The 25,146-nt window shown below is 48.7% G+C and overlaps 1 protein-coding gene across 2 annotated transcripts in view; it reads left to right on the top strand.

Moving 5' to 3' along the window:
• The window catches only part of LOC144159697 (phytanoyl-CoA dioxygenase, peroxisomal-like), a 40,445-nt gene extending 22,083 nt beyond the window's left edge, over window positions 1-18,362 (top strand). For both annotated transcript variants that reach the window (XM_077691359.1, XM_077691360.1), the window contains exons 3-7: window positions 10,296-10,380; window positions 13,496-13,653; window positions 14,529-14,660; window positions 17,741-17,803; window positions 18,167-18,362. In XM_077691359.1, the coding sequence (XP_077547485.1) occupies window positions 10,296-10,380; window positions 13,496-13,653; window positions 14,529-14,660; window positions 17,741-17,803; window positions 18,167-18,220 (492 nt within the window). In that variant the 3' untranslated portion in view covers window positions 18,221-18,362. The remainder of the gene's footprint in view (window positions 1-10,295; window positions 10,381-13,495; window positions 13,654-14,528; window positions 14,661-17,740; window positions 17,804-18,166) is intronic.
• Window positions 18,363-25,146: the final 6,784 nt, after the last annotated feature.

The raw sequence follows: 25,146 nt of genomic DNA, 5'->3' as shown, positions 1-25,146 counted from the left end.
CGATGCGGAGGCTAATTTCCCCGTTCGCGGAATGCAGGCAGGGAGTCAAAGGAACAACTACCTGAAAAAGCAAAAAAGAAAAAAAAATGCCCCACATGTAAAATTCAAAACAGACACTATGGTTAAATGAACTTAATAATTCGGTACAGTAATAAAATTGTTTTGCCAGGTTCCCTGCGAAGATTCAGTACTTAAATTAGGAATGCAAAGGCTTCATAAAACCAAGTGCCAGTACATTAACCATCGTGGCTTTTGCAGCAATAAAAAAGATATTACTTCCGCACAATATACTCGAGCACAACTTTAAATGACAGTGAAGTTAAAATGCAAGTCTCTCTATTAGCTCACGGAGAACACTATTATACCCCTCTTACACCTGGCATTTTTTTTTAATAAGGTTGAAACTAGCAAAAACACGTTTTCACCGGAAGGGCTTAAGTGGCCTGACGCGCACAACTTCTTTCTTGGCTGCCGCTGGATGGTGCTACTCGTCCATACTTGGGGTGGCAGTACCGCTTTCCAAGGGAGCATGCGAGCTACGCATGAGAAAATCGTTCGACGCCAAAACTTGCGGGGCCTGAAAAGGCCAATGTTTTTCTTCAGTGAAGCGTAAATACTGATCACAGGTCCAATGGAGAAACATTTTGCTTAGTGGTCTCGAACGGCAAATGACAGGGGAGTTTGGGGAAGCATGAGCGATTTGACCGGAACTGACCAAACTGCTTGGTATGTGGTAACGTTGTATTCAGTTGCTTTTATACTGCTATTAATCACCGCTGCTTCATTTGCTTCCGGTTTATCCTGATGCAAACAGCGACTGCAGTCGTGTTTGCGTCACGTTTGATGAGCAGTTGAACAGCGATTTCTCAGCACTTAAGGCATCTTGGCACTAAATCAATGCTGAAATGGCTATGCGGAGGTCCGACTTCCGTTTGAAATCAACTTGCTGGTTGTCTTCAATGACCCTTTAACAACAAGTTACCCTTATGCTTCATCACTGCAACCGACTGTTCCTCCATGTGGTGCAAAGTGTGTTACTGTGAGTATTTTCAACGTGAAACGAACCGTTTCTGTGATTTGTAGGACTGATTCTGCTATTAATTACTGCAGTGACAACAAGCTATGAAAGAAAATCCCGCCATCTCCACGAAGTGAATGATGACGAGAGGGGCGAATCTAAAATGCTTATCAGCAGACAATGTGACGCATTAAGTGCAAGCTGCTGTGTGCATTGACATTAGGATATGGCCCCATGGCAGAATGATGCGCTGCGCGAGATTTTGCCGTACCTAAAAGGACAGGCAACTCATTTTTACGGAGTATAGGATCTGTAAAAGGGTTGCGAGTTGGGCGAGTTGGTAATTATGCATTGCGAAAAATAAACTGCGCGCAAATTAACGAGGACAAGAACACATGAAGACGGCACAAGCGCACACTCGCAACTAGTTTATTATTGCACAATTCAAAGCTTTATATGCCCAAGCGCCCAATTGCCGCGCCCCCAATGCGTCGCAGTTCTCGGCGCACTCAGCCGAAAATACTAAAAAACCGTAACAACAAAACCACAAAACGTAACACCAAAACCACAAAACGAACTTTGAGGCGCACGAAAGGCGAAAAATCAGCAACGATAACCGCATCATACATGGATTAAGACCCCCCTCCCACCCCCAACACGCATTCCCAGAAGAAGCACCGAAATAGCGCTCAATGTGCGTCTAAATATGCGACTTCTCGATTAAGCAGGGCGATAGAGGGATGACTGATACCTTCGGAACCAGCTTTTCTGATGTGGCTGGCTTCTACAATTTCTCGCGTTTGCTGGTTCTTATGTCACAGGGACACAATCAGGTCTCCATGCGCGGCAATGAGAAGATAAGTGGCTCAGGTCACGCTGAAAAATGAAAAAAAATATACGGTACTTTTAGACGTCGTACGCTCGAGTTTGTGACAACGTACCCGTGTGCGGCTCTGTCCTGAAGTTCGGAGAAATGCAGGCGGGTTGTGTTATATTTCTCGTCTTGCATTACGCTTTCTTTTATATATTAGCGCCCTCTTTCCCGATCTCTCTACCTTCCTTCCCGCTTCCGTCGGACTGCGCTGATTTTCGCCAGCACGAAGTAACCGTCACGTTGCTTTGAAACGACGCCGCGCGCGACAAACGATTTTATCTCGAATGCCCTGTTACAAACCGGCCTACAAAAGAATGCGAACGCATACCCCAAAACCCACAAACAAGTAAAATAATACGAGTGTGCACTTTTTTCTTTGCCCGTGCGTGTACGAGCTGTGAGCGGCACGGGTACCCGTGTACTTCGTTGTTAACCCTATCCAAACGTTTGACAAATGCATCGACTGATGAAAGACCACTTACCAGCGAGCTGTCCACACCTGTCGCCGTATCCAAATGCTGTTTGCGGCCGTTCCTCGTGTGACAGCGACACATGAAAATCTTTCCACCAAATGGCGCTACTAGTCCTTCACAAATAAGAAAAAACGACGGCCCAAGGCGAGGCTTGAAGCTCCGGCCGCGCCGAGTCACCGGCCGCGCTGCGTTGATATCACAGAGGTTGTTTACATCCGGGCAGCCAGTCGTGCCGCCAGGGCAAGTTGAGTCGCTGCAGTCGGGTGCGTTGGCGCGCTGGCACGAGAATTTAAAGCGTCTATGTATGCGCAAGCAAGCGAAGCAGATGAACATTGCAATTGTTTGCAACGGCGAGAACTGCCTCTTCGTTAGCAGCAGAGTTTGACAACACCTATCGCCAAAATAAACAGATTGAGACAACACGTCCGCGCTCTCTGCCTGTGATCGCGCTGGTTGAAGCATCTATACGGGTATACGTACGGTATTGGTTTTGTAGCTGCGTGCAACCGTCGCGTCCTGCTTACTCGTTCTAATTAGCATTAGGCCACGGTTGAAGTGCTGGTGCACGGAGACAACAGAAGACTAACATGGCGACCGCCCGCTTGAGATGATTACCTCAGATAGGGCGTTTATTGTGGACGTGGTAGTATACAAGGAACGGAACGCCATCTCACAAATGGTGTTAAGTCGTTCTAAATCCTCCCTTTTGCTACCCGGATGGGCAACGGTACTACCATGGAGGTTCGTCCACTTCTTTAGATCATGCCTAGGGAGTACATTTTTTGCTATAGGTACTTTTCAGGGCACATTACTTGATTAAAACGCCATTTCCGGCTAGTTTGCGTTTACAGTGTATAGATTGGAGGAAAAACGACTTAACTCGTATATCCAGCCCCATATTTAAAAAAAAAAGCGCTCTTTAAATTTTTTTCTGAAACTCTGCTAACATGTTGACCACTTTATTTACTTTAGTTACACCTTGCGTAATATCGATAGTGGAACGTGTACACCACCCTCCTATAAAGGCAGCGCTTCTGGGGCGCACTCTGGAAATGCCCGCAGTTGTTAAAAAAAGGGAACGATGTTCTTCAGGTTTAATTTTTCGAGCTTTCCCTGGATTTTTTAAAGCGCTGGCGCTCTTTCTTTTGATATGCCATTTTTCCTCACCGAGTTAACCCGTACCGGTAACACACTGGATCCGTGCACACCACAATTCTAAACGTGCTGTATTTGTTCCATAAAATTAAGATTTTCGCAATAGGACAGTTGCACAAATTCTTGCTTTCTGGTTTCCCCGGAATACCGTGTGATTGCCCCCACGTAGCGACCCCCCTTATGCTTACTCGCACTAACGCAGACTCGTGAGGCGCTTAGAGTGGTTGGGGACTGCAAATCTGGCGGGGCGGGAATGATGAGCTGGAGTTCTCAGCGCAAAGTCAGACAAAACATCATCTGAGTTGTACGTGAGGGCGAGGGGACTTGTTAAGGAACAGTTCAAGACAAAGTCAAGCTTTGCTTCTACAAGCGGAGGAGGAAACTTTATTGGACAGTGAGATCGAGCTGGTAAGTTGGCGGGGTCGTCAGTCCAGGACTCCGTTGGTGCGGCCTGCCGTATTCGACCTTTCAGCGAGCCGAAGCTGCTTACTTAGGTATTCTTCCCGAATTCCGCACTGGGCTAACCAAGTTTAATTAATGCCCTACTCCTTTCATCCTGGATGAGCCAAATGTAATAGACAGCAGGAAATGTGCCTCTGCGCCTACTGTGCCAACTAGCACGTTGATGTTGCATACACGGAAAATACCTTGGAACCTAACTTTAGACGCCAGTGAATTGAACTGTGCGTTAATTTTCAGCGCGCCATGACGCTATTGAGGGGGGCATTGGGAAGTACACAAAAGGCGAGTCTCTCTTGCTCGAAAGACTGAATATTCCTGCAGAAAATAGGGTGAGGAGGGGGGGGGGGGAGAGAATTGTGGTTGTCATGTGGGAGTCCGGTGACTTTGCATAGAAGGCACTTGACCCTAAGAGGAATCTGGATTGCATTTGCAAAAAACGCACCAGGCTACATTTTACAACATAAGGACGATCTCAAGAAATGAAATTCATACTTCCAGAAACATAGCAACTGTTGTCTAAAAAAGTCAAGTGCGCGCACGTCCCATACGTGGAGCGAAATGAAGTTTTCTGCTACCATGGCAGAAAAAAGGAATAGTGATGACCAGTGCATGCGTTCCCCAGAATTCAGTACTGACACATGTGACGTAAAATTTAAGAGATCGGCAGCGGGTACGTGAGATCTACATGTAGAACGGCCTGTGTGTACTCTTTATGGAAAACTCTAAATACCTATATGGCTTTAGCTAAACAGGTGCTACACAGCAGTGTATACGGGCCGATTGTTTATGGCGTCAAACGTTAACATTGAAAGTGACATTTTTCTACTGAATTCTGTCTGATTTCATGTCAGCTGTGATATTTTGCCTTTTGTACAAAAGAATCAGATATATATTAAGGGCGTAGCTATAATACTATTTACTGTCGCGGCACCCCGCGAGGACCATGGCTGATAGGGCTCCATTGTCGCACTGTATACCCTAGTATCGATATGATGCAAGGCGTCTCTATACTTCTAACCAACGCAAATTAAGCGGTCAACACATGGGGAGAGCTGCAAAAAAAATGAAAGAGCGCTTTTTTAAAATATGGGGCTGAACCTAAGAGTTTCGTTGTTTTTCCCCCAATCTATAGACCTTAAATTGGCGCAGATTGGCTGTTATGGTGCCAACGTGGACTTTAAAAAGGCCATTTTTTTCTGTTACATTATCCCGTATTGTATCCGTAAAGGGGTCATTTGCCTTTTGTATAAAACATCTATGTTATGCAAATCTCAGGGATACCGCTATCATAACTGTAGCTGTGGTGAGCCGGCCGGGTAGGGCTCCTCTCTCGCGCTGTACGCGCTCCAGAAACAAAGGGAAGAATTTGAGAAAAAACGAAGATGTTTTTTTTTTATATTAGCTCCTAAAATTAGCGTTTTTTTCGTTTTTTCTTCAGATTTGCGTGCCCATTCCATTGCATCTTGACTGTAAAATATACAATTATTGTTTATAGCTGTAATAAGCACACGTGATTGAAATTTTCAGGTTGTAAGAAACACTTTTTGTAATATTTAGGCCCAAATTTCGAGCGATATTGCCCCGTGAGCCGAATTTGACATTTATTGCGAAAAATGTATACATCTGAGAGCAGTAAAACGTTCTTTAGATAAATGTACACCAGACGTAAATTAAGCATAAAATTTATGAATTGTCCCTCATAAATATTTTCGTAGCTAGACCTCGCTAAAGTTGGCAGAGGCGCATGGGCATGTAGCGGTAGGGGCCCACTTTTTCACGTTCCAATTTTTTTTTTACAGTTAGACAAAATTTTTCGCGGAAAAATGTTTTCGAATCTCGACATTGGACTAACCAGGGAATTATATTAAAAAAATTGGCTCTAATCCACGCTGTGGAGGTGAGTGGAAAGCAAAGCTTTAAACGACACCCACAACGATTGCCCATGCGACGCCACTTGAATTCACACAAGTGGCTCTACAAAGAGTAAAGCCAAAGATCCTGCCAGCCGTTACCTGGAATTCGCGGGGGCGGCGTCCCGAACGCAGCAGCCTCGGCCACGGCCGGACTGGAGCGGCAGACGCCGCCGCTGTACCCCTGCCGTGCGTCGGGAGAAAGAAAATGGAGAGGAGCGCGTTTCGAAGGGTGAGACAACGGAACCTAGCCATCCTGATGTGCGAGCTTGAGGCTACACCACCGCGCGACATAAGCGCAGACACCAAACAATTCGGCATGTGAGCTTAGTGATTGCCATTTATAGCGATCTAAACTAGTCAGTTTAGTAAGTTTGAGAATTGCGAGAAAGCTGAGGGAACTTTTATAATCGCTATTTATCAGGACCAGTTGTTACTTTCGCCTTTTGTAATGCCTCTTAAAACACAACCGAGTTGGCATTGACCAATTTTGAAAAGGGAGTCCCATTCGTAGCAAGCAGAGCGCAAAAGGTAGCGTTTGTCTAGCGGCCAGACGTCTATATGCCATGGTTTGTACATTTTGTTTACTCGCCCTGCAAACCAATATTTAACGTATGTTTGCCGTTCGACCACTTAATTACGTCGGGTGCGGGTTACCCTGGAGGTGCTGTCGAGCAAGTTAATCAAGCCGTGCGAAGGAAGCGCGCAACGGACGTGAAGCTGCGCCACGCTGAAGCAGACGAGCCGTACCGCCGACGCGCCCGCCTACGAGCAGGCACCTCCGCGCGGGGAACGGTGGGCAAATTTGCCGCGCCTACAGTGTGCTCCGTAAGAAGTGAAGCCTTCCTCCACCCCCCCCCCCCCCCGCACCCTCCGCCACGTTGGGAGTTTATTGTCCCGCATGCCGCGAAAGGACCATCGGCTGGTAGAGGTAGAAAGCTTTGCTTTAAAAAAAAAATCAAGCAAATTGAAGAGGTCGACCAGCCACACTTTGTTCTATCTTATCTGTTCTACCCAAGAATTATCGGGCCCGCACGTCCGCAGCATGCGTGCTACAGAAGCCATATCTCAATGCTGCGGCGATATCTACTGTAAATATAAATCAAACTTTCTCCCTTTACATAAATTCCATGCAAAGGTCCACACCTTGCATTTTTCCATTTCCTGGTTTATGGCATGAATGTGATCCGCCCTTGAATATCCCTTCCCAAAGATATCCTGGTACCGCGTTTGCTGGAAATCTAGGAATGCGTTACATTGTTACGTGACTTGTGAACAAAAGAAAGTAGGATGGTACGTTTGAAATGCCTACGCTCTTATAGGAGTCATGTTTCTAGTGAAACTATTCATTCATCAGATGCCGACTTTATTTCTTATCACGGTAATGTGTCTATGTTATTTAACTTGAAAACTAAGACATCATCAGGTCCTGATGATATTCCAAATGTTCCTCCGAAGATATGCCGAGTCTTTGGCTAAATTTCTTATTATTATATTCCGTGCTTCGTTCTTAACTGGGAAAGTCCCAAGCGACTGGAAGATAGCCCGAGTCATGTCCAGTTGTAAAAAAGGCTGCCGGTTTTCAATAGATAACTACCGACCCATATTTTTACTATCCACGTGTTGGAAAATAATGGAGCGCATTATTGCTAACCCCATAAACGTTTTTCTCCAACGTAACACCGTACTAACCGGGCATAATCACGGATTTAGGAAAGAATATTCCCCATCCACACAATTAGTCTGTATTATAGATTCTTTCGCTTCGGTGCTAATTGTAATGGCCAAATTGATGCAATATTTCTGGATTTTAGTAAAGCCTTCGAGAAGGCCCCTTATCACAGTGTAATCATAAAATTAAGGAACATTGGACTTTCTAATGTTATTGTTTCATGGATAGCGGACTACCTATCTAATCGTAAGAAATTTGTCTCGCTCGGCAATGAAAAATCTGACTTTCTTCCAGTTCGCTCTGGCGTTCCCCAAGGAAGTGTCTTGGGACCATTGCTTTTCCTACTTTTTGTAAATGATATCGTATATGAAGCTTGCCCTGGTATGGAAATGCGGTTATTTGCTGACGACAGTGTGTCTTATTTTGTAACATCAGCTCTCCAAGTAACCAAGAAAGCCTGTCTAAAAGTCTCGGTAGAATAACTGATTGGTGGTCCCGCAGGGGAATGGTTTTAAATACAGATAAAGGTGTCCTAATGCGCATTACACGCAAGAAAGCACCTTTAAGCTTTAACTACATGTTGGGATCATCACCACTAAAAGACGTCACTTCTGTAAAATATTTGGGTCTGACATTAACAAATACTTTATCATGGAACGATCACATTGACAATGTATGTTCATCTGCGTTTCGTAAGCTGTGTTTTTTAAGACAAACTTAAAGCAGCACCATCTATCGTTAAGCTGTTGAGTTATTATTCCTTGATTAGACCAAAACTCGAGCACCCGTGTATCGTGTATAATTTGGGACCCGTTCACATCCTCTAACATCAGTAAGTTGGAAAAAATCCAAAGGAAAGCCGCCAGGTTCACATATTCCAAATTTTCAGCTTATAATTCCCCCTCAGCCTTACTGCGTGATAATAACATTCCATTACTTCAGGCACGTCGGAAGAAACTCCGTTTAGATTTCCTTTCTCTTCTCGTCAATAGAAAGCTTGGGCTAGACCCCAGTAATTACTTAATTCCTTTGTCAAGAAAGTCTACACGCCACGATCACCCGCATACTTTTACGCCATATTTCGATCTCACAGACCTGTTCAAGTTCTCTTTTTTTTCCTAAGCGATAAATGATTGGAACGCTGATATTCAATCTCGTAGTGTTAACTCCCTTACTTGATTTTCTCATGTTTATTGTGTATTATTGTTTATGTTCTTGTTTTTTGCGTCTTGTTGTAAAGCGCCTGCGATGCTTGGACCTATGAAAGGTCTGCAGTAAATAAATAAAAAGAATAAATAAATAAATAAATAAATAAATAAAAAGAATAAATAAATAAATAAACAAATAAATAAATAATGCTTTTTTGACGTTAGTGGTACAGTAAAGCCCGCTTATATCCTTCGTAATATAGCCCTTCGTAATATAGCCCGACTTGGTTATGAAGCATTATTCTAATATCCCGCGCCTTGTCTCCTACGGACTGCAAGTTTGGCTCCTTATTTTTTACTACTTTCGTTATTTACCGCCTCACGTCTGTCCTAATTCTGGTCCGCACTCCACGATACCTGAATTCGCCTTCAGAATCAAGTGCATTTCATTTTTCGTTTTTTCTTTGGGGGTTATAGAGCTAGAGCTCTATTGAACCAGGTACATACACAGAAAACGGGCCTAGCGTCAACCGGACCTTCGAGCTCATCCAAGGTCAAGCCGGCGCCTCGTGAGGTTGCGCAGTGAAAGCGTCTAGTCGCTCGTTCGTTCCAAGGGGAGGAGTGCGAAGAGGGGACGGTGGGAAAGACTAAACGCGGGTGCCATCAGGAGATAATACAAGGAGCCGCTGGCTGCATCCAGTTTCACTGCGAATTCGCGCCTACAGCGCTGACTGCGCCCAGCAGCGTCAGTGCTTTATCTTGACGTGCAATTGTATGCGTGATCACTGCGCGCTATCGGCGCGAAAGCTCAGCTATCGTTCGACAAACTTAGTTTAACCGCGTTCAACCAAGGCAAGTTTTTTTAATACGAAAGCGTTTGATTCCGGGATTCACGAAGATTTCACTTACGTCATATCCGTCACGGAAGTAACGCCAGTACAAAAAAGCAAGTGGCCTGTAAAGGGTGCACCCCTGCACAGAGGGTCTTCTTGCGGGGAAGCAACCTTTAGTACTAAACAGTAGGTTATACTTCGGGTTGTTCCTTTTCGGGTTTTATATTTTAACACGAAAGTGTTTTATGCCGGGATACACCAAGATTTCACTGACGTCATATCCGTCACGGACATGGCGCCAGTACACGTTTGCCGAAGCGGCCCGCCAGCAGGACGTCGCTCGCCAAGCACACCGACAAGACAGCCGCCGACCCGCAAATCATGCCTAGCTGCAGATTTCACTGCACATTTCACTTTCGTGTTTTACCGATTCATATGACAGAGGAGTCAACCACAGTTTTTTTCCGTCCCACACGATTCGCTATTCCGATTCCTTCCTGTCAAAACATACTGCTTACAGCGTGCAGGGAGTAGCCAAGAGGGTGACGTAAAGTGCGCTGAATGATAACTCCTAGCAGGCAAAATAAGTGTTTGAACTCTCGTTTTAGTCATTTGCAGTTGTGATGACGATACGTAAGGTGGTGGGAGCTCCTACGGGAGGTGACAATAAATCTCAGAGACTCGCTTCAGCTTGACTATACATACACGGCCACAAAGCTATAGTCTTTTCACGACCCCGTTTCGGCGCAGGTGTTGGACTGGGTGGAGCATTTCTGCGGTGCCAAGATACTTTCCCTCGCTGCCATGTACGTCAGCGTGCCACCCAACTCGTCTGGTAAGTACTTCCCCATTTATCTCAAAACGTGGCATTGGAGTCATTTAAGGACAATTAATTTAAAGGACGGTGTGTGTTCGGTGGCTGAATCACAAATAAGGCCCATACGTATACACGCAAAAAAAGAGCCGGTTCGGATTTTTTTCCCGATAAAGTACGAGTATGCTCTGAGAAGAGAGGTAGTTCAGCGATGTCTTCTGGGAAAAACAGAAATGCGTCATATATCGCTCTCTTACCAGGAAAAAAATCTTCTCCAACGGTGAAAGGATGGACGTTGCTCGGTGCGAAAACTGACTCGGCTTCTGGTAAGACCAGATACGTAAGTGAGGTCTATAGCGAGCGAGCCACAGGCTACTCTTTTCGCATTCACTTAGCGCTAAAAACATTCAGTGCCCGTTTCGCAGCGCCTGCACCACCACAGTTAACGTTGGCAGTATGCTTGGCGGCTGATTAGGCGCGATCCCTTTGCACTCGCCTCACCGAGCCGACAAAAGTGCGCCGCAGGGCTTAGTTCCAGCGTACTGGGTGAAAAACAAGTAGTTTCGTCTGCGTATACAGTCAGCTTAATTTGGTATACGTGTTGTACATAAATGGTCAGTTGGTCCGACACATTCTGGTGGTGCCCACATTTGCACGCAGCCGCCGGTTACTCCCGTTTGTTCATCGGATCAGCTCAGCCGACAAATCCACGCGCTTCTTCCGTCAGTGCACCTGCCACAGCAGCGTGGCTCAGCCCTTCGAACCTAGTGCATGGGTAGCCTCGCTGCGCCGCCCAGGGAAGTTTCTGCACTACTCGCATGTTCCGCTCGCAGCTTCTGGGCCTGCCAGAATCGCCCCTGTGTCCACTGTGCTTTACAACCGAGTGCACACTAGGCGCATGGGCGTCGGCGGGATTTTGTCTTGAGGGGGGAAAACCCGCTGTATTGAGGGGAAAGAGGGAGAGGGGGAGGGCAATGGTTATGGGCTGGCTTGGGAGGGGGAAAGTACCCCTTTTGCACCCCACTGCCGACGCCCATGACTAGGCGCATCTTACGCTGTTGCCCGCTATTCGCCAGTCAACGTGCAACAGCGTCGAAAGCACTCGAGCGACTCGACTCCAACGTGGAGGTGGACTCGAACTTTCCCGCTTCTTTGTACCGTGGCGCAATCGTGACGAGGCTGCGCTACAGACAAAAGCTCTGTTAACTTGTATCATGGACTCAGGGCTAGATGACGTCTTAGCTGTGAACCGTTTGAACGTATACAGGGTGATCAATGTTGAGTCGACAGGTTTTTTTTTTTTTTTAATTAGGCACTTAAATGTTCGTGAATATTACCTCTACAGTGAGGTTATGCGCCCAGGGGGACACAGAATGAGGTGGTAACTATTGATGTCGGTGGCTTAGTTAACTAAAACTGAGTTAATAACTTTTGGTGGCTACAGCAAGCAGGCATGTTTGTATTGAAAAGTTAGGCGCGATCGTGTTTCTACGCGGTTTCATTTGGCAGAATTCTTCTAGCGCTTCCGTACTCCGAGATATTGAACTGCGAAGTTTAACTGTCGTTCGCATGATTACGCGTGCTAGAAAGTGAGGGCTGGCACAAAGCTCCTCCCTTTTGTTCTGTGTTTCGATAGCGGTTCCTAGTGCTGCAGATTGCGATAGCGCCAGCCAAGACTAAAACGGTGCCAGTTATCACTTTTGCCTATGCCTCCACCCTGATGTCAAACTAAACAGTGTACACAGCAGGCACGTCAAAAAAGGGAGGAGCATTGCGCCGGTCCTCACTGTCTTGCATGCGTAATCATGCGAAGGGCAGTTAGACTTAGCAGTTCGATATCTCGGAGTACGGATGCGCTAGAAGATTTCTGTCAAATGAAACTGTGTAGAAACAAGTTTGTGTCTAACTTTCAATACAAACATGCCTGCTTACTACGTCCGCTAAAAAGTTACTTATTCAATTTTAGTTTATTAGGCCACCGCCATCCATAATTACCACTTCATTCTGTGTCCCTCTGGGCGCATTAACTCACTGTAGAGGTGGTCTACACGTACACATAAGCGCCTAATTTAAAGAAAAAAACCTGTCCACTTAGCTTTGATCACCCTGTATATTTAGCTCTCTTGCATCTTTCAAATATGTGTACATCGTCTCATAAGTTCCAAATGACCAGTTTACAACGTGTTTCTTGCAGCGATGTTTCAGTTTGGCTTATTATCGTGTTTACTACTATCTTTATCGCCACATATATCACGATGTATTTACTTCTGCTCATCCCCTCCCCTTCTTTTCTTTCGCTCTTTCATCTCACTTTGTTCAGATCCATCTTAAGCAGCAAACTGTATCGTCAGTGGAGATGACTCCTTCCGTTTTTATTAAAACTTTTTTTCTCTCTCTCTCTCTTTGATAGAATCGTTTAAAAATAATGAAGAAACAGGCAGAATGGAGAGAGAGAGAGAGAGAGAGAGAGAGAGAGAGAGAGAGAGAGAGAGAGAGAGAGAGAGAGAGAGAGAGAGAGAGAGAGAGAGAGAGAGAGAGAGAGAGAGAGAGAGAGAGAGAGAGAGAGAGAGTCTCTAACGGTGCTAGCGAAACTGGAATATGGTGGTACTGCTGCTGCTTATGGTGATGAAATTGATGTTTGAGCCAACTGCTGTGTTTCGCCTACACAAAGTCAACCATGCATGCTTCATAGGTATTCGCCCGATGCACTGACCGAAAGCAGTGTGTTCAGAAAAGCCTTGGCTGTCTCAAATATTCCCCGTGTTCTCGGGTCCAGGACTTCTGCTCTTCCAACCTCATAAGTACCAGGCCCTGCAGGCAGATTACAAACTAAAATAAAGCAGTCTAGAAAGGTAAATATGTTTTGCAGCGCAAAGCAGCCACAAGCGCTGGTAGAGGGCTGTTTTCCTCAGCTAATAGTGTTTCGAGGTTCACAATCAAACTGCGCGCAAATCGAACCGAGATGTCACGGGAACAACATTGTTTTCAAAGTGTGGCGCAGAAGAGCACGGACAACGAACGGATATAGACGGAGTCAGTCAGCGCTGTGTGTCCGCTCGTTCGTTGTCTCTGCTCTTCTGCCGAAAGCTAGGAAGCAGCAAGCCCGAAATTTCGCCGCCACCTGTTTCCCTCGCAGGCGCGGCGCTGCACCAGAACGGCAACTTCCTGCCCCTGTCGGCGGAAGACGAAGGGCGCGTGGTGTCCGTGTGGACGTTGCTCGACCGCGGTGGCCCCGGGCTCGTCGCCATGCCGGGCTCCCACAGGGGCTCCGACCTGCAGCACAGCGTCGAAGACGTGCGTCCTCTGCTTGTCGTCTGCTAAAGCGCTAGCGCTCTAAGTTCTCACGAAAAACGTTTTGGCAAAGTTCTGCCGTTGGAGGGCGTTAGCACGTTGAAATAGTGCACATCTTTGACGCCATGTCGCGGTAAGAATGCGCTATACTCGTTAGGCCAATGTCAAGAAGGCACGCCTTGTGTATTATTTCGTACTTTAGGCCTCGGTAACATCTTGGAACGTTCTGGGCGGCATTGCGCATGCGCACTTAGACGGTCCTGTCGACTGCGCCAATTACATTGGCGCTAGCACAGCCCAGTGACAAAATGACTTCTCCCAGGACGGAGAAGCTGAGAATGTCAGCGCCGCGTACTTCTTGTGTTCGATAAAAAGCGACTGTCGCGACATCTGGCGCAGCTGATGACAAGGCGACAGTGTGAGGCACGATGCCTCCTGTGGAGCTCGGCTGCCGCGCCTACCATGTGGACATGCAGATACCTCTCAGGGACGCCATTCTCGGTTATGACCGCAGGTGCTCTACGCCCACGGAGGGGTTCCCCAAGAAGATCTCCTCCAGCCTCACGCTGTCCACAATCTTTGGCCCGGCAATCTCCCACCAAAAAAAAAAAAAAAACAGTGACGGCGCCTGAGCTATCTTTTTTTGACCATGAACGAAAACAACAACGAACGAAACAACCGAAAGTTCCTGTAGACTACGCCCCCGGCATATAGACATTTTTTTTTTCAAATGACTCTTTGTTTATGGTTATTGTTTTTATTTTCGTGTTTTTTTCTTTGCTTATATTCTTACTCGCTGCCCTCTTTTCACGATCTCCCATCTTTCCGGTGCGAAACTGGGCTTTGCAATAGCTCCGGCCAATGGCGATTGTGCGCAGGGAGTGATCATCGACCCAATGTTCGAGGACGAGGGCGCAGTGACTGTAGAGGCCCAGCCTGGTGACGCAGTCTTCATTCACCCCAGACTGGTCCACGGAACTGCGCCCAACAGATCCAGTGTGCACCGAAAGGTATGCGCAACGAACATGTGAAGCCGTGCGCAATAACTGGATTAGGCTCGAAAAGTTGCCGTTAGCGCGTGGATTTACATAATTTGCCAAAGCTGGTAGGCAAAACTGAACTGTAAAAGACGGGTAACGCGGGCCAGTTGGTACATAATGCTTAAACAAAAAAAAAACTGCGCTGAAGACAGGACGAAGCGCTGCCTGCCAACGAAAGTTTTATTGAAAAGAAAAGGGGTATTTCAGAAAGAACATATACAAAAAATAAATATAACAGATCATGAAGTGAGATACCTAATCTCCTTGTCCGTTAATTCTAATGAAGGACTGTTTATGCAATCTTTTCACCTTTGCTGTAGGACTAGTGCTTCGAATATCTCTCGCCTGCGCTGCTCTCGGTATCGCCTTAGAATGGCGACTTCTTCAAAGGCCGGCGTGCACCCACTATTCACTTTGAACAGTGCGCAGCAAGCTTGCTTCCCGTGCCCTGTTTGAGGCAGTATGCGCGTGCTCCCGTAGGCGATCATTGATGCGTCGTCCTGTCTGGCCGATATAAGCCGCTCTCTTAGTCCGGTGCAGCACGTGATGAGCATGCGGGACAACAGCGGTTCCACGACGGGGTTCCTCAGGTTGGGATTTGCTCCCAGCACTCTTGCGGTTTTCTACCAGTAGCATTTCTGCGAGGCAGCCCGTCAGGGTATCCAGCTGAACGCAGCCTCTGAACTTGGTTCTGAAGGCCGTGCTCAATAAGCAGGTTTCTCGATCTGCTAAGGGTCTACCTGAATTCTTCGCTGGTAGAACTGCACGGTGGTCACTGTGGGCAAAAAACTGGCGTTTGTATTGGTTCCTGCGTGGCACCAGTTTTAAGTGACATTTTGCTGGCCAACTTGGACCGCACCTTGGATGTGAACCTGGATGTGAAACCTTGGATGTGAAACGTTTCACCTTGGATGTGAAACGTTCTACACGTTTTTGGCTATGTTGATTTCCTCGTGATCTTTGTGTCCCCATTTGAGCAGTATCACAAGCGTTCCAACACCATTTTTTTTTCAGTTTTTAGCACCACATTTGGTCAGGAAACCATAACCGGGGAACTCATGTCCAATTCTCAGTTGAGGTTCCTTGACCGCGGTCAGTTAAGAGCATGTTGCCCTTTGCCTCTGCGCACTCAAAAGCTGTAAAAAGGGGGCGTTGCTCTTTCTGAAATTAAAAATGCGTTGTCTGGGTCATGTGCCCACTTGATTGAGCACAGCCTTCAGAACCAAGTTAAGAGGCTACGTTCAGCTGGATACCCTGACGGGCCGCCTAGTAGCCTCGCAGAAATGCTACTGGTAGAAAACCGCAAGAGTGCTGGGAGCAAATCCCAACCTGAGGAACCCCGTCGTGGAACCGCTGTTGTCCCGCATGCTCATCACGTGCTGCAGCGGACTAAGAGAGCGGCTGCCCGAGTGGGGGTACGAGTGGTGTTTTCTGCACCAAATAAGCTTGGTAGTCGGTGCCGTGCCGTGAATAACAGAGAAAGAAAAGCCAGTCGAATCGCAACATTAACAGCCGGTCCTATATATATCGGCCAGACAGGACGGCGCATCAATGATCGCCTACGGGAGCAGGCGCATACTGCCTAAAACAGGACACGGGCAGAAAGCTTGCTGCGCACTGATCAAAGTGTATAGCGGGTGCACGCCGGCCTTTGAAGAAGTCGCCATTCTAAATACGCACGCGAGAGATATTCCAAGCACTAGTCCTATACCAAAGGTGAGAAGATTGCATAAGCAGTCCTTCATTAGAATTAACGGACAAGGAGATTAGGTATCTCACTTCATAATCACTAGTACTGTTATATTTATTTTTTGTATATGTTCTTTCTGAAAAACGTGTTTAAATGCCCCCTTTATTTTCAATAAAACTTTCGTTGGCAGGCAGCGCTGCGTGCGTCTAGTCTCCCCTTCGTCCTGTCTTCAGCGCTGTTTTTCTCTTTCAGCAAAGACAAAAATTGTTTGAAAATCTAAGGTTTATAAAAACTCAGAGCTGCACAATATATACCTGTACAATTGTTGTTGTTGTTGGTGGTGGTGGTGGTGGTGGTCCAGTTAGTGGCACACAACTGAAACCGCACGACAAGCTCAGATCCGGCGGAATTTAGGCGAAAGCCAAGTAGGCGCATGGAGCGAAAAGCGGCGTAGGCGTTCGGCAAGGAAAATATCCTCGCAAGAAAAATCTCCATTGGCTGCGAACGTGACAAAAAAAATCCTCATTTACTGAGAGCGCGGGTATACGTTGGGCTGACGACGCGGGTAAGCGCAGGCCTAACGTTAGGCCTAACGTAACGCGCAGCGCTGTCCGGTCGCTTCGGCTCCGGGGCCCTTTGCCTCTGCATCGCGTGGTTCCCCGCATACGGCAGCCCGCCCATGCTTCCGCGTCCTCACACATAAAGTGTCCTCCGCAATGCTTAAGGCGAAAGCCTTAAATCTCTGTTTTCTTCAAGCACGCGCGTTGTGTGGTTCACAAAACGTGTGGTCCAAAGAACGCTGAAGTTGCGCGATCCGTGGAGCGTGAGCCCGGGATCGCGCGCCAGGAAAAGGAACAGCGGTGTGGGAGGGGGCTTTATCCAGGGTCTGGTGAAATGGTGACGGGAGCGTCCGCAAAGTTAAACAGACAGTTCATCATATCAGTAGAAGGTCGAACTAGCTCGCTTTTCGCCTTCACATTCTTTCAAAGTTCTAAGCATCGCTAGAAACTTTTTCAATGCGTTTAGGATAACTAATTACCTGAATCATAAAATTCAACTCTTTCGGCACGTCAGTGTGGTATATACGGTCACACCTTTTGGTCATTATGACTTATGAGGCGCCTTTGGACGCAGAGTTTGGACGCAAATGTCTCAGGCCATTACAAGCACAAGGAGGTTTCACGCTTCGTTGCTAACTCTTTTGCAATGGCAAATGGAGCAGAATGCACGCTGGCTTGTAATAACTGAAAGTGTGCATGTAAGGTACCTTTTTTCCAGAAAAATTCATTTATTAGTTCCGCAAGAAACACCGCGCTCTGACGATGAGGCCTGTTGTGTCATAAAGTGCTTTTCTTTGCAGGAAATGATTTCGCACTACGCCCCAAGCAACCTTCGGTACATTGAGAAACCGTCCGCCTCCCAGGTGACTTGAATTTCTTGTTTGCAAGGCTATTTTCGGACGCGAAGCGCTCTCTGTTCGCCGAATTTCGCCGGAGTTTCCTCCTGGCGTCAGCGAAATACGCATTTTCAAAGCGCGGAGGGCGAGAAAAGGAGTGCAAGAAAGGCAACAAAATTAACAGGACAGTCATATGTCCCTGGCCCCGATGAAAGCCACGGACTCCACACGCCACACCCGTAAGGTGGCTGCAATAAGGCCTATAAGAGGAAACTGTTTATTTGCTGAGAACATATATTTGGGGGTACTACAGTACTTTTCCTCTGTTTCGGGCTGCTCTGTAATTTGCACTGCTCGACGCACTCTTTCCTTCTTCGTTTTGACATGCAGGACTACTGGAAGGACAGCGCCTACGTAGTTCGCAGCGCCGACAGCCGCCTGTGAAACTGCCTGCACAGTCACGAAGGGGGAAACCTCCCAAACGGGGGCGCCTCCGCACGCCGGGCCGAGCGGACAGTCGTGCGCATGCTCAGCGTCTGTTTAAGCGAAATGATTGTGTGTTAAATAAAGCGAGCAACAAAGCCTAGCTCGGAGCGACTGCATGCTTTTCCCCAGACCGAGCTGCCGCACTCTCCTGCGGACGCACGGTCCTCTTATCCCAAGGGTTTCCAGGGTTGGTTCTGGGGCCATTGCAGCAACGTCGCTGGGTGTCGGGCCCCCACGGAGCCCTCCAGGCTTTACTTACGATCCGCGTCGTGAAGGGGGTCGAGGCGGTTGGTATGCATTCATACCGACGGAACAGCGCACGCTTGACGGCACGAAGGGAAGACGCGCGCTGACACGAATAGCACTCGCGTTGCCACCTTCTCTTTGTCCCGTCAAGTTTGCGCTGTTCCATCATTTCGGAGAAGTGCAATCTTGAGCGCTACGTGACTTTTCTAGAGAATATAACTTTACTTTAAGTACTGCCAGGACACCATGGCTGGCTACGGAACCGAGGCTAAAAAGCGGGAGTATATGACCAAAGCCCCACAGTTTGTTTCAAAGCGGAAATTTAATTATTTTGGAGCGAGAGGTATAGTTCTGCGGCAGTCATAGCGATGAAAACCTTCCTCGCCAAAATTGAGCCACGTAGGGGCAGCATACCGAAAAAAAAAAAAAGAATTGAAAATCAGGGCTCTTCAACCTTGTGAAAATGAACTCTGGCGAAGCTGGTGCTCTGGTGGGATTTTCTGTGTCGGGGAGTAGCTATGATGCTACTGGCGGTGACCGCGACCACTGGCGGCGCTGCGCAGCCCGTCTCCTGGACGTCGGCTAAGGGATTCTCGCATTTGTCGTCTGCTTCATTCGGGCTCGCTCTTCCTGCTGTTTCTTCGCGCTCGGTTGACTTTTGATGCTTGTCCGCACCAGAATCGCGTGTGCGTAGCTTTTTATACCAATATGACTTAAAATCGCATACACTAGCTCAAGGCGTGATTTAAAGTACAGTTTTTGATACCGCTTCGGATGAAACATTGCAAGCGTCGTCCCATTCCTTGCGAAACTGGTCCTGTGCGGAGCGCGAAGAGTCGGAGCTAGGCGTCAGCTTATGAATCAAGAAATTTTTCAAACAAAGGGAACAGTCAGCCGCTAGTAACCGACAGTAACGAAAATGGAAGACCAAAACAAATGCCAGGCCTTCGGGGCTGTCGGCTTTGGCAGAAGACATTACGATCGACTCCCGGTAATCGTGTGTAAGGAGATGGCAAAACAAAACAGTTTCTGTAACATTGCCGAACGCTCGAAAGTATTGTATCACATCACTTTCCGTTGTCATGGCATGAAAGTATGCCGACATGCACTATGGGGTGAAAAAAACGTAGGTTGAGTTCCAAATAACCTACTGTGTGTATAGGCGCCTGTTGGTTTTATACATATTGTCACGTGACAACGCAGAGATAGGTTGTCAGTAGGTAGGTGTATTTACAACAGACACCGTAGTCACCGGCACAGGGGCAGGTTGATGGCGCAAACCCAGTCCAGCCGGACTCTAACTTCGTCTCCCTTCTCTTCTTTTCCGTCGGTCCTCAAAAGCAGCAGCACATGCCAGATAAAGAGAGAATGAACGTAGCTGGATATGCGGCTGTCATGAGCGTCCGTTCCTGGCGAAGCTGGCCAAGGTCTGCGACGCAACTCCCCGGCCGCAGAAGCACCGTCCCGGTGCCTGTTATGACGGGGGAGCAGCGGAATCCCGTATGTGGTATGGCTTGAGGCGGCTCACGTGGACGAGCTGAGGCGCCGAGTGAAGAGACGACGTCGGGGGCGCCAGAGGTGGCGGGAGTGACGGCACGCTCGATGCGGTAAGGGCCAGTGAATGGGGACATGAGCTTCTTGGACACTCCAATGCGGCGAGAAGGGATCCACAAAAGAACCAAGGAGCCCGGAGAAAAGTTTGCAGTGCAGTGGCGCTCGTCGTATCGAGATTTCTGGGATGCTTGGGATGCCGAGAGCCGTGCGCGGGCAACCTGGAGAGCCAGGTCAGCGTGGGCGATGGCGTCACGACAGTGGTCGGCTGAGTGGAAAAAGGCAGTTTGGTGTCGAATGGTATATAGGGTAGGCTCACGGCCAAAGAGAAGGAAAAACGAGAATATCCAGCAGTGTCGTGCCGGGAGGAATTGTATGCAAATGTGACACAAAGTAGTGTAACATCGCAATCCCGATGGTCGTTGGAGACGTACATTGCAAGCATGTCAGTGAGCGTTTTGGTGAGCCGCTCAGTAACGCCATTTGCTGAGGGTAAAATGCGGTTGCCAGTTTGTGCTTTATTTCACAAGAGCGAAGGTCTTCGGCAACCCGTGAGAAAAAGTGCCGGCCACGATCCGTGAGCAGCTGGCGATGAGCACCGTTACGCAGGATAAGGTAGTGAAGCAAGAAATCGGCGACATCGGTAGCGCAGCTCCTGGGGAGCGCACGCGGGATGGCGTAGCGGATAGCATAGTCTGTGGCTACTGAAATCCAACGATTACCGGATAAGGACAACGGGAAGGGCCCTGAAATGTCCAAGCCAACACGATAAAATGGTTCGGTGGGAATATCTAAACGTTGCAAATGTTCGGCAGGACGTAACGGGGGCGTTTTTCGACGTTGGCAAATATCACATGCCGCGACGTAGCGACGCACAGTCCGGTAGATCCCTGGCCAGTAAAATCGCCGGTGGGCGCGGTCGTACGTGGGGGCGGTCCCAAGAAGGCCCGCCATTGGCACGTCGTGAAGCTGGCGGAGGACGTCCGAGTGGAGGTTCTCGGGTACTGCCAAAAAAAAAAGCAGCTCAGGTCCATCAGCCCGGAAGTTACGGCGATATAGGACACCATCTAGGAGTACGAGCGCGTTCAGAGAAGGATCCGTTGACTCTGAGTGGAGACGGTCGATGATAGACCGGAGCGTCTGATCACGGCGCTGGTGGTCACCGATGTCGTGGAAGTCGGACAGCAAAAAGACGCAACTATTCGGGTCGTGCTCATCATGCAGTGTTAGGCTGTTCGACGGGATAACGAGATAAACAGTCGGCATCTCTGAGCAGTTTACCGGACTTGTAGGCAACTGAATAATCAAACTCTTGGAGGAGTGGAGCCCAGCGACCGAGCCGGCCTGCATGTGGGGTCTATCAGGGAAGAAAACCAGCATAAGGCATAGCGGTAAGTGACAACAGAAAACGTCCTGCCGTAGAGATATGGTCGAAATTTGCTGACGGCCCACACAAGAGCAAGGCATTCGCGTTCTGTGATGGAGTGGTTGCGCTCGGACGGGGACAAGCAACGGCTTGCGTAAGCTATCACCCCGTCGAGGCCTGCCTGTTTTTGTGCCAGCACAGCTCCTGTTCCACGGCCGCTAGCATCTGCGCGGACTTCCGTCGGAGCAAAGCTGTCGAAGTGAGCCAGGATTGGGGGGTAGGTAGGTGGTCGATGAGCGTGGAAAAAGCGGAAGCTTGCGCTTGGCCCCAAGAGAACGTTGCGCCTTTCTTCAGAATATCAGTGAGGGAGCGAGCGATGACAGCGAAATATTTGCCAAAACAGCGGAAGTACAAACACAGCCCTATAAAGCTGCGCACGTCGTGCACCGAACGCGGGATGGGCAAGTCTTGACGGCGCTTATCTTCTCACGATTAGACTGAACACAGCTGGCGTCGACTAGGTGACCGAGAATCTTAATTTGGCGGCATCCGAAACGGCATTTGTTGGAGTTGAGTTGCAGACCTGCCAGGCGAAACACACCCAGAATGTCCGAGAGACTTTGTAGGTGAGTCTCAAATGTGGGGAAATAGACAACAACGTCGTCCGGGTAACACAGGCAGGTTGTCCACTTGAAGCCGCGACGAAGAGATTCCATCACCCTTTCGAATGTGGCAGGCGCGTTACAAAGTCCGAATGGAGTGACTTTGAATTGGTACACCGGCCCCATCATATGTTAGGAAAGCGGTTTTTTCGTCGACAGCATTTTGCCAGTATCCAGGCCGCAGGTCAGTTGATGAAAAGCATAGAGTTTCATATATTAGTATGAAACTCTATGATGAGAAGTACGAGGCACCGTGTAAGCAGTCGAGGGCGTCACCAATTCAAGGGTTTACATCCTTATTGGTGATTTTGTTCAGATGCCTGTAGTCGACGCAAAAGCGCCAGGAAGGGTCCTCCTTTTTCACTAAGACGACTGATGACGCCCATGGCCTAGAAGGGTTCGATAACATTTCTTCTGAGCATTTCATCGACTCCCCGCTGAATGATGCCCCGTTCGGTCAGGGACACGCGATATGGGCGTCGACGGCTGGCATCGCCGGTGTTTATGGGGTGCGTTACAACGGACGTCTGACCTAAGCGGCGGCTGTCGAAGTCAAAAATGTCCCCATGGCTGGCGAGAAGACATCGGAGGTGCTGCGCTTGCTCAGCGGGACGGGCGGGAGAAATCATTGCCATGAACTGCTGTGATGGTGCGAGGTTGGGGTGGCCTGCTTTGACATCTTGAGCTGTGTCAATGACCATGGCGGAAACTTCGCAGTCAGCCAATAGGAAAAGCAGAGCAAGGAATATTCCTAGCGGGGCAACTTGTGTGGAAAGTCCGAAATTCAGGAAAGGGAGTGTTATGCAATTCTGGGTGGCCGTTACGACCGAAAATGGGAGGGTCACGTTGCGGTCGAGCAGCACGCCAGTAACCGGTGAAGCGATGTAATCACCATCCGGCACGGGCGGAGATGAGGTCAGCGGGAGGTAGGTCATCGCGTTTGGGGCTAGTCGAATGTGCTCGGTGGAACAAAGCCGGGGCTGAGGTTCAACATCAGTAGCAAGGGTGGTTGGCAGCTCGAGACGAAGAAAACTCGAGGTGCAATCGATTAAGGCAGTGTGATCGAGTAGAAAGTCAAGCCCGATAATGATGTCATGGGGGCACGTGTTCAGGACCGCAAACATAGCAGAAATTTCGTGGCCGGCGAGTCCAACACGAGCAGTACACACTCCGGCTACGGAGGTCATCCCCCTTCGGCAACTCTCGAAACATGGGAGGGGGCAGGCGGGAGGACTTTCCGTAGGCGGCGGCGAAGGGATGAGCTCATGACGGACAACTGTGCACCTGCATCGACTAAAGCAGTTACCGGTACACCATCGACATGAAGGGCTCATAAGTTGTGCTTTCCGAAACGAGGAGGTAGATGATTTTCGGGCCAGGTCACGGCAGTCACGGCAGCTCCGGATGTAGTGGGTGACGTCGGATGTGAGGCGTGGCCAGTAGTACCTCGCCTTGATTTTTCCCATTGGCGGTGAGCACGACCACGGGCGGCGCTGCGAAGCGCGCCTCCGTGACGTCGGCTTAGGGATTCTCGCATTTGTCGTCTGCTTCACTCGGGCTCGCTCTCCCTGCCATTCCTTTGCGCTCGCTTGACGTTTGCTGCTTGTCCGCCCCAGATTTTGCGTGTGCGTAACTTTTTATTATAATAATAGACTTAAAATCGCATACACTAGCTCAAGGCGTGAGTTAAAGTATAGTTTTGGATACCGCTACGGAAGAAAGATTGCCGGCGTCGCCCCTTTCCTTGCGAAGCCGGTCCTGTGCGAAGCGCGAAGAGTCGGAGCTGGCCGTCAGCTTCTGTATTAAGTAATATTTCGAGCAAAGGGAAGAGCAAGCTGCTAGTAACAGATAACAGCGAAAATGCAAGCCCAAAACAAATTCCAGGCCTTCGGGGCTATAGGCTTTGGCAGAATGCATTACGATTCGCGGTAATCGTATGTAAGGGAAAACAGTTTTTTCAACCTTGCCGAACGATCGAATGTATTTCATCACACAACTTTACGTTGTCATGGCATGAAGCTATGCCGACAATCACTCTGGGCCGCAAAAACTGTAGGTTGAGTTCCAAATAACCCATTGTGTGTATAGGCATGTGCAGGTTTTATACCAGGCTTCTAAACAGAATCGAAGTAATTGAGCAAAACGAGTCACGTTTACGGTAAAACACAGTAACACTGTTTTTTCAGACCTGGAGGGATATTTCGGTACATCTCCCGAAGCCATATCTATATAATATTCAGATATGCGTTGTAGTAAAGCTCCCCTCAAGAGGAGGAGGAGCAGTAGGAGGAGAAAACGTTATTTAACAGGCAAGCAAATCTAGCTGGTTAGTAGGTGGGCTCCTTAGTCCAAGCCAAAAGAGGAAGAATAGTTTTCTTCAATTCATAGAATGTCATCCCGAGTAGAGCTGCGACTGAAGGTTTCTCAGTTGCCTCTCCATGTCGCTCAGACTCTACAAACGGGCACTCGGACTACGCGAGTCCACAGACAACGAGCGTTTCTCCCACCTGGGGGTACACAACCGCGTCGACGAAATCATCGAAGCACAACTCGCTGCCCAGCGCGAACGCCTCGCAACCACAAGAACGGGACGCCACATCCTGGAGATCCTCGGCTATGGTCCCCAAGTCACGGGAAGACACCTTTCCAACCTCCCCGACACGATCCGAGTCAATATTCACATCAGTCCTATCCCTAAGAATATGCACCCTGACCACAACCAAGAACGCCGTCAAGCCCGGGCCAAGTTCCTCGTGGAGCAATATGGGGACGACTCCCGCGCCCGCTACGTCGATGCGGCCGAGTACGGCAACGGCCGTTACGTGATGGTTGCGATCAACGCCTGCACGGGCCAAGCTACCCAAGCCGCCAGCGCATGCTGCAACAACGCCACTGCGGCCGAAGAGTTGGCTATCGCCCTCGCCATGACCGAACCGGACTGCGACGCTATCCTCAGTGATTCTCAACAAGCCCTCCGCAACTTCGCAAGAGGACGCATCAACCCCCAAGCCGCCCGCATTATAGAGCGAACAGCAATCTCGCCAGGCCCACGCAAGTAA

The sequence above is a fragment of the Haemaphysalis longicornis genome, unplaced genomic scaffold (genome assembly GCF_048455015.1).
Source record: "Haemaphysalis longicornis isolate Haplotype H1 unplaced genomic scaffold, Haemaphysalis longicornis Haplotype H1 scaffold_10, whole genome shotgun sequence".
Taxonomy (NCBI): domain Eukaryota; kingdom Metazoa; phylum Arthropoda; class Arachnida; order Ixodida; family Ixodidae; genus Haemaphysalis; species Haemaphysalis longicornis.
The sequence above is the reverse complement of the archived record's forward strand: the minus strand, read 5'-3'. Positions and strand labels throughout refer to the sequence as shown.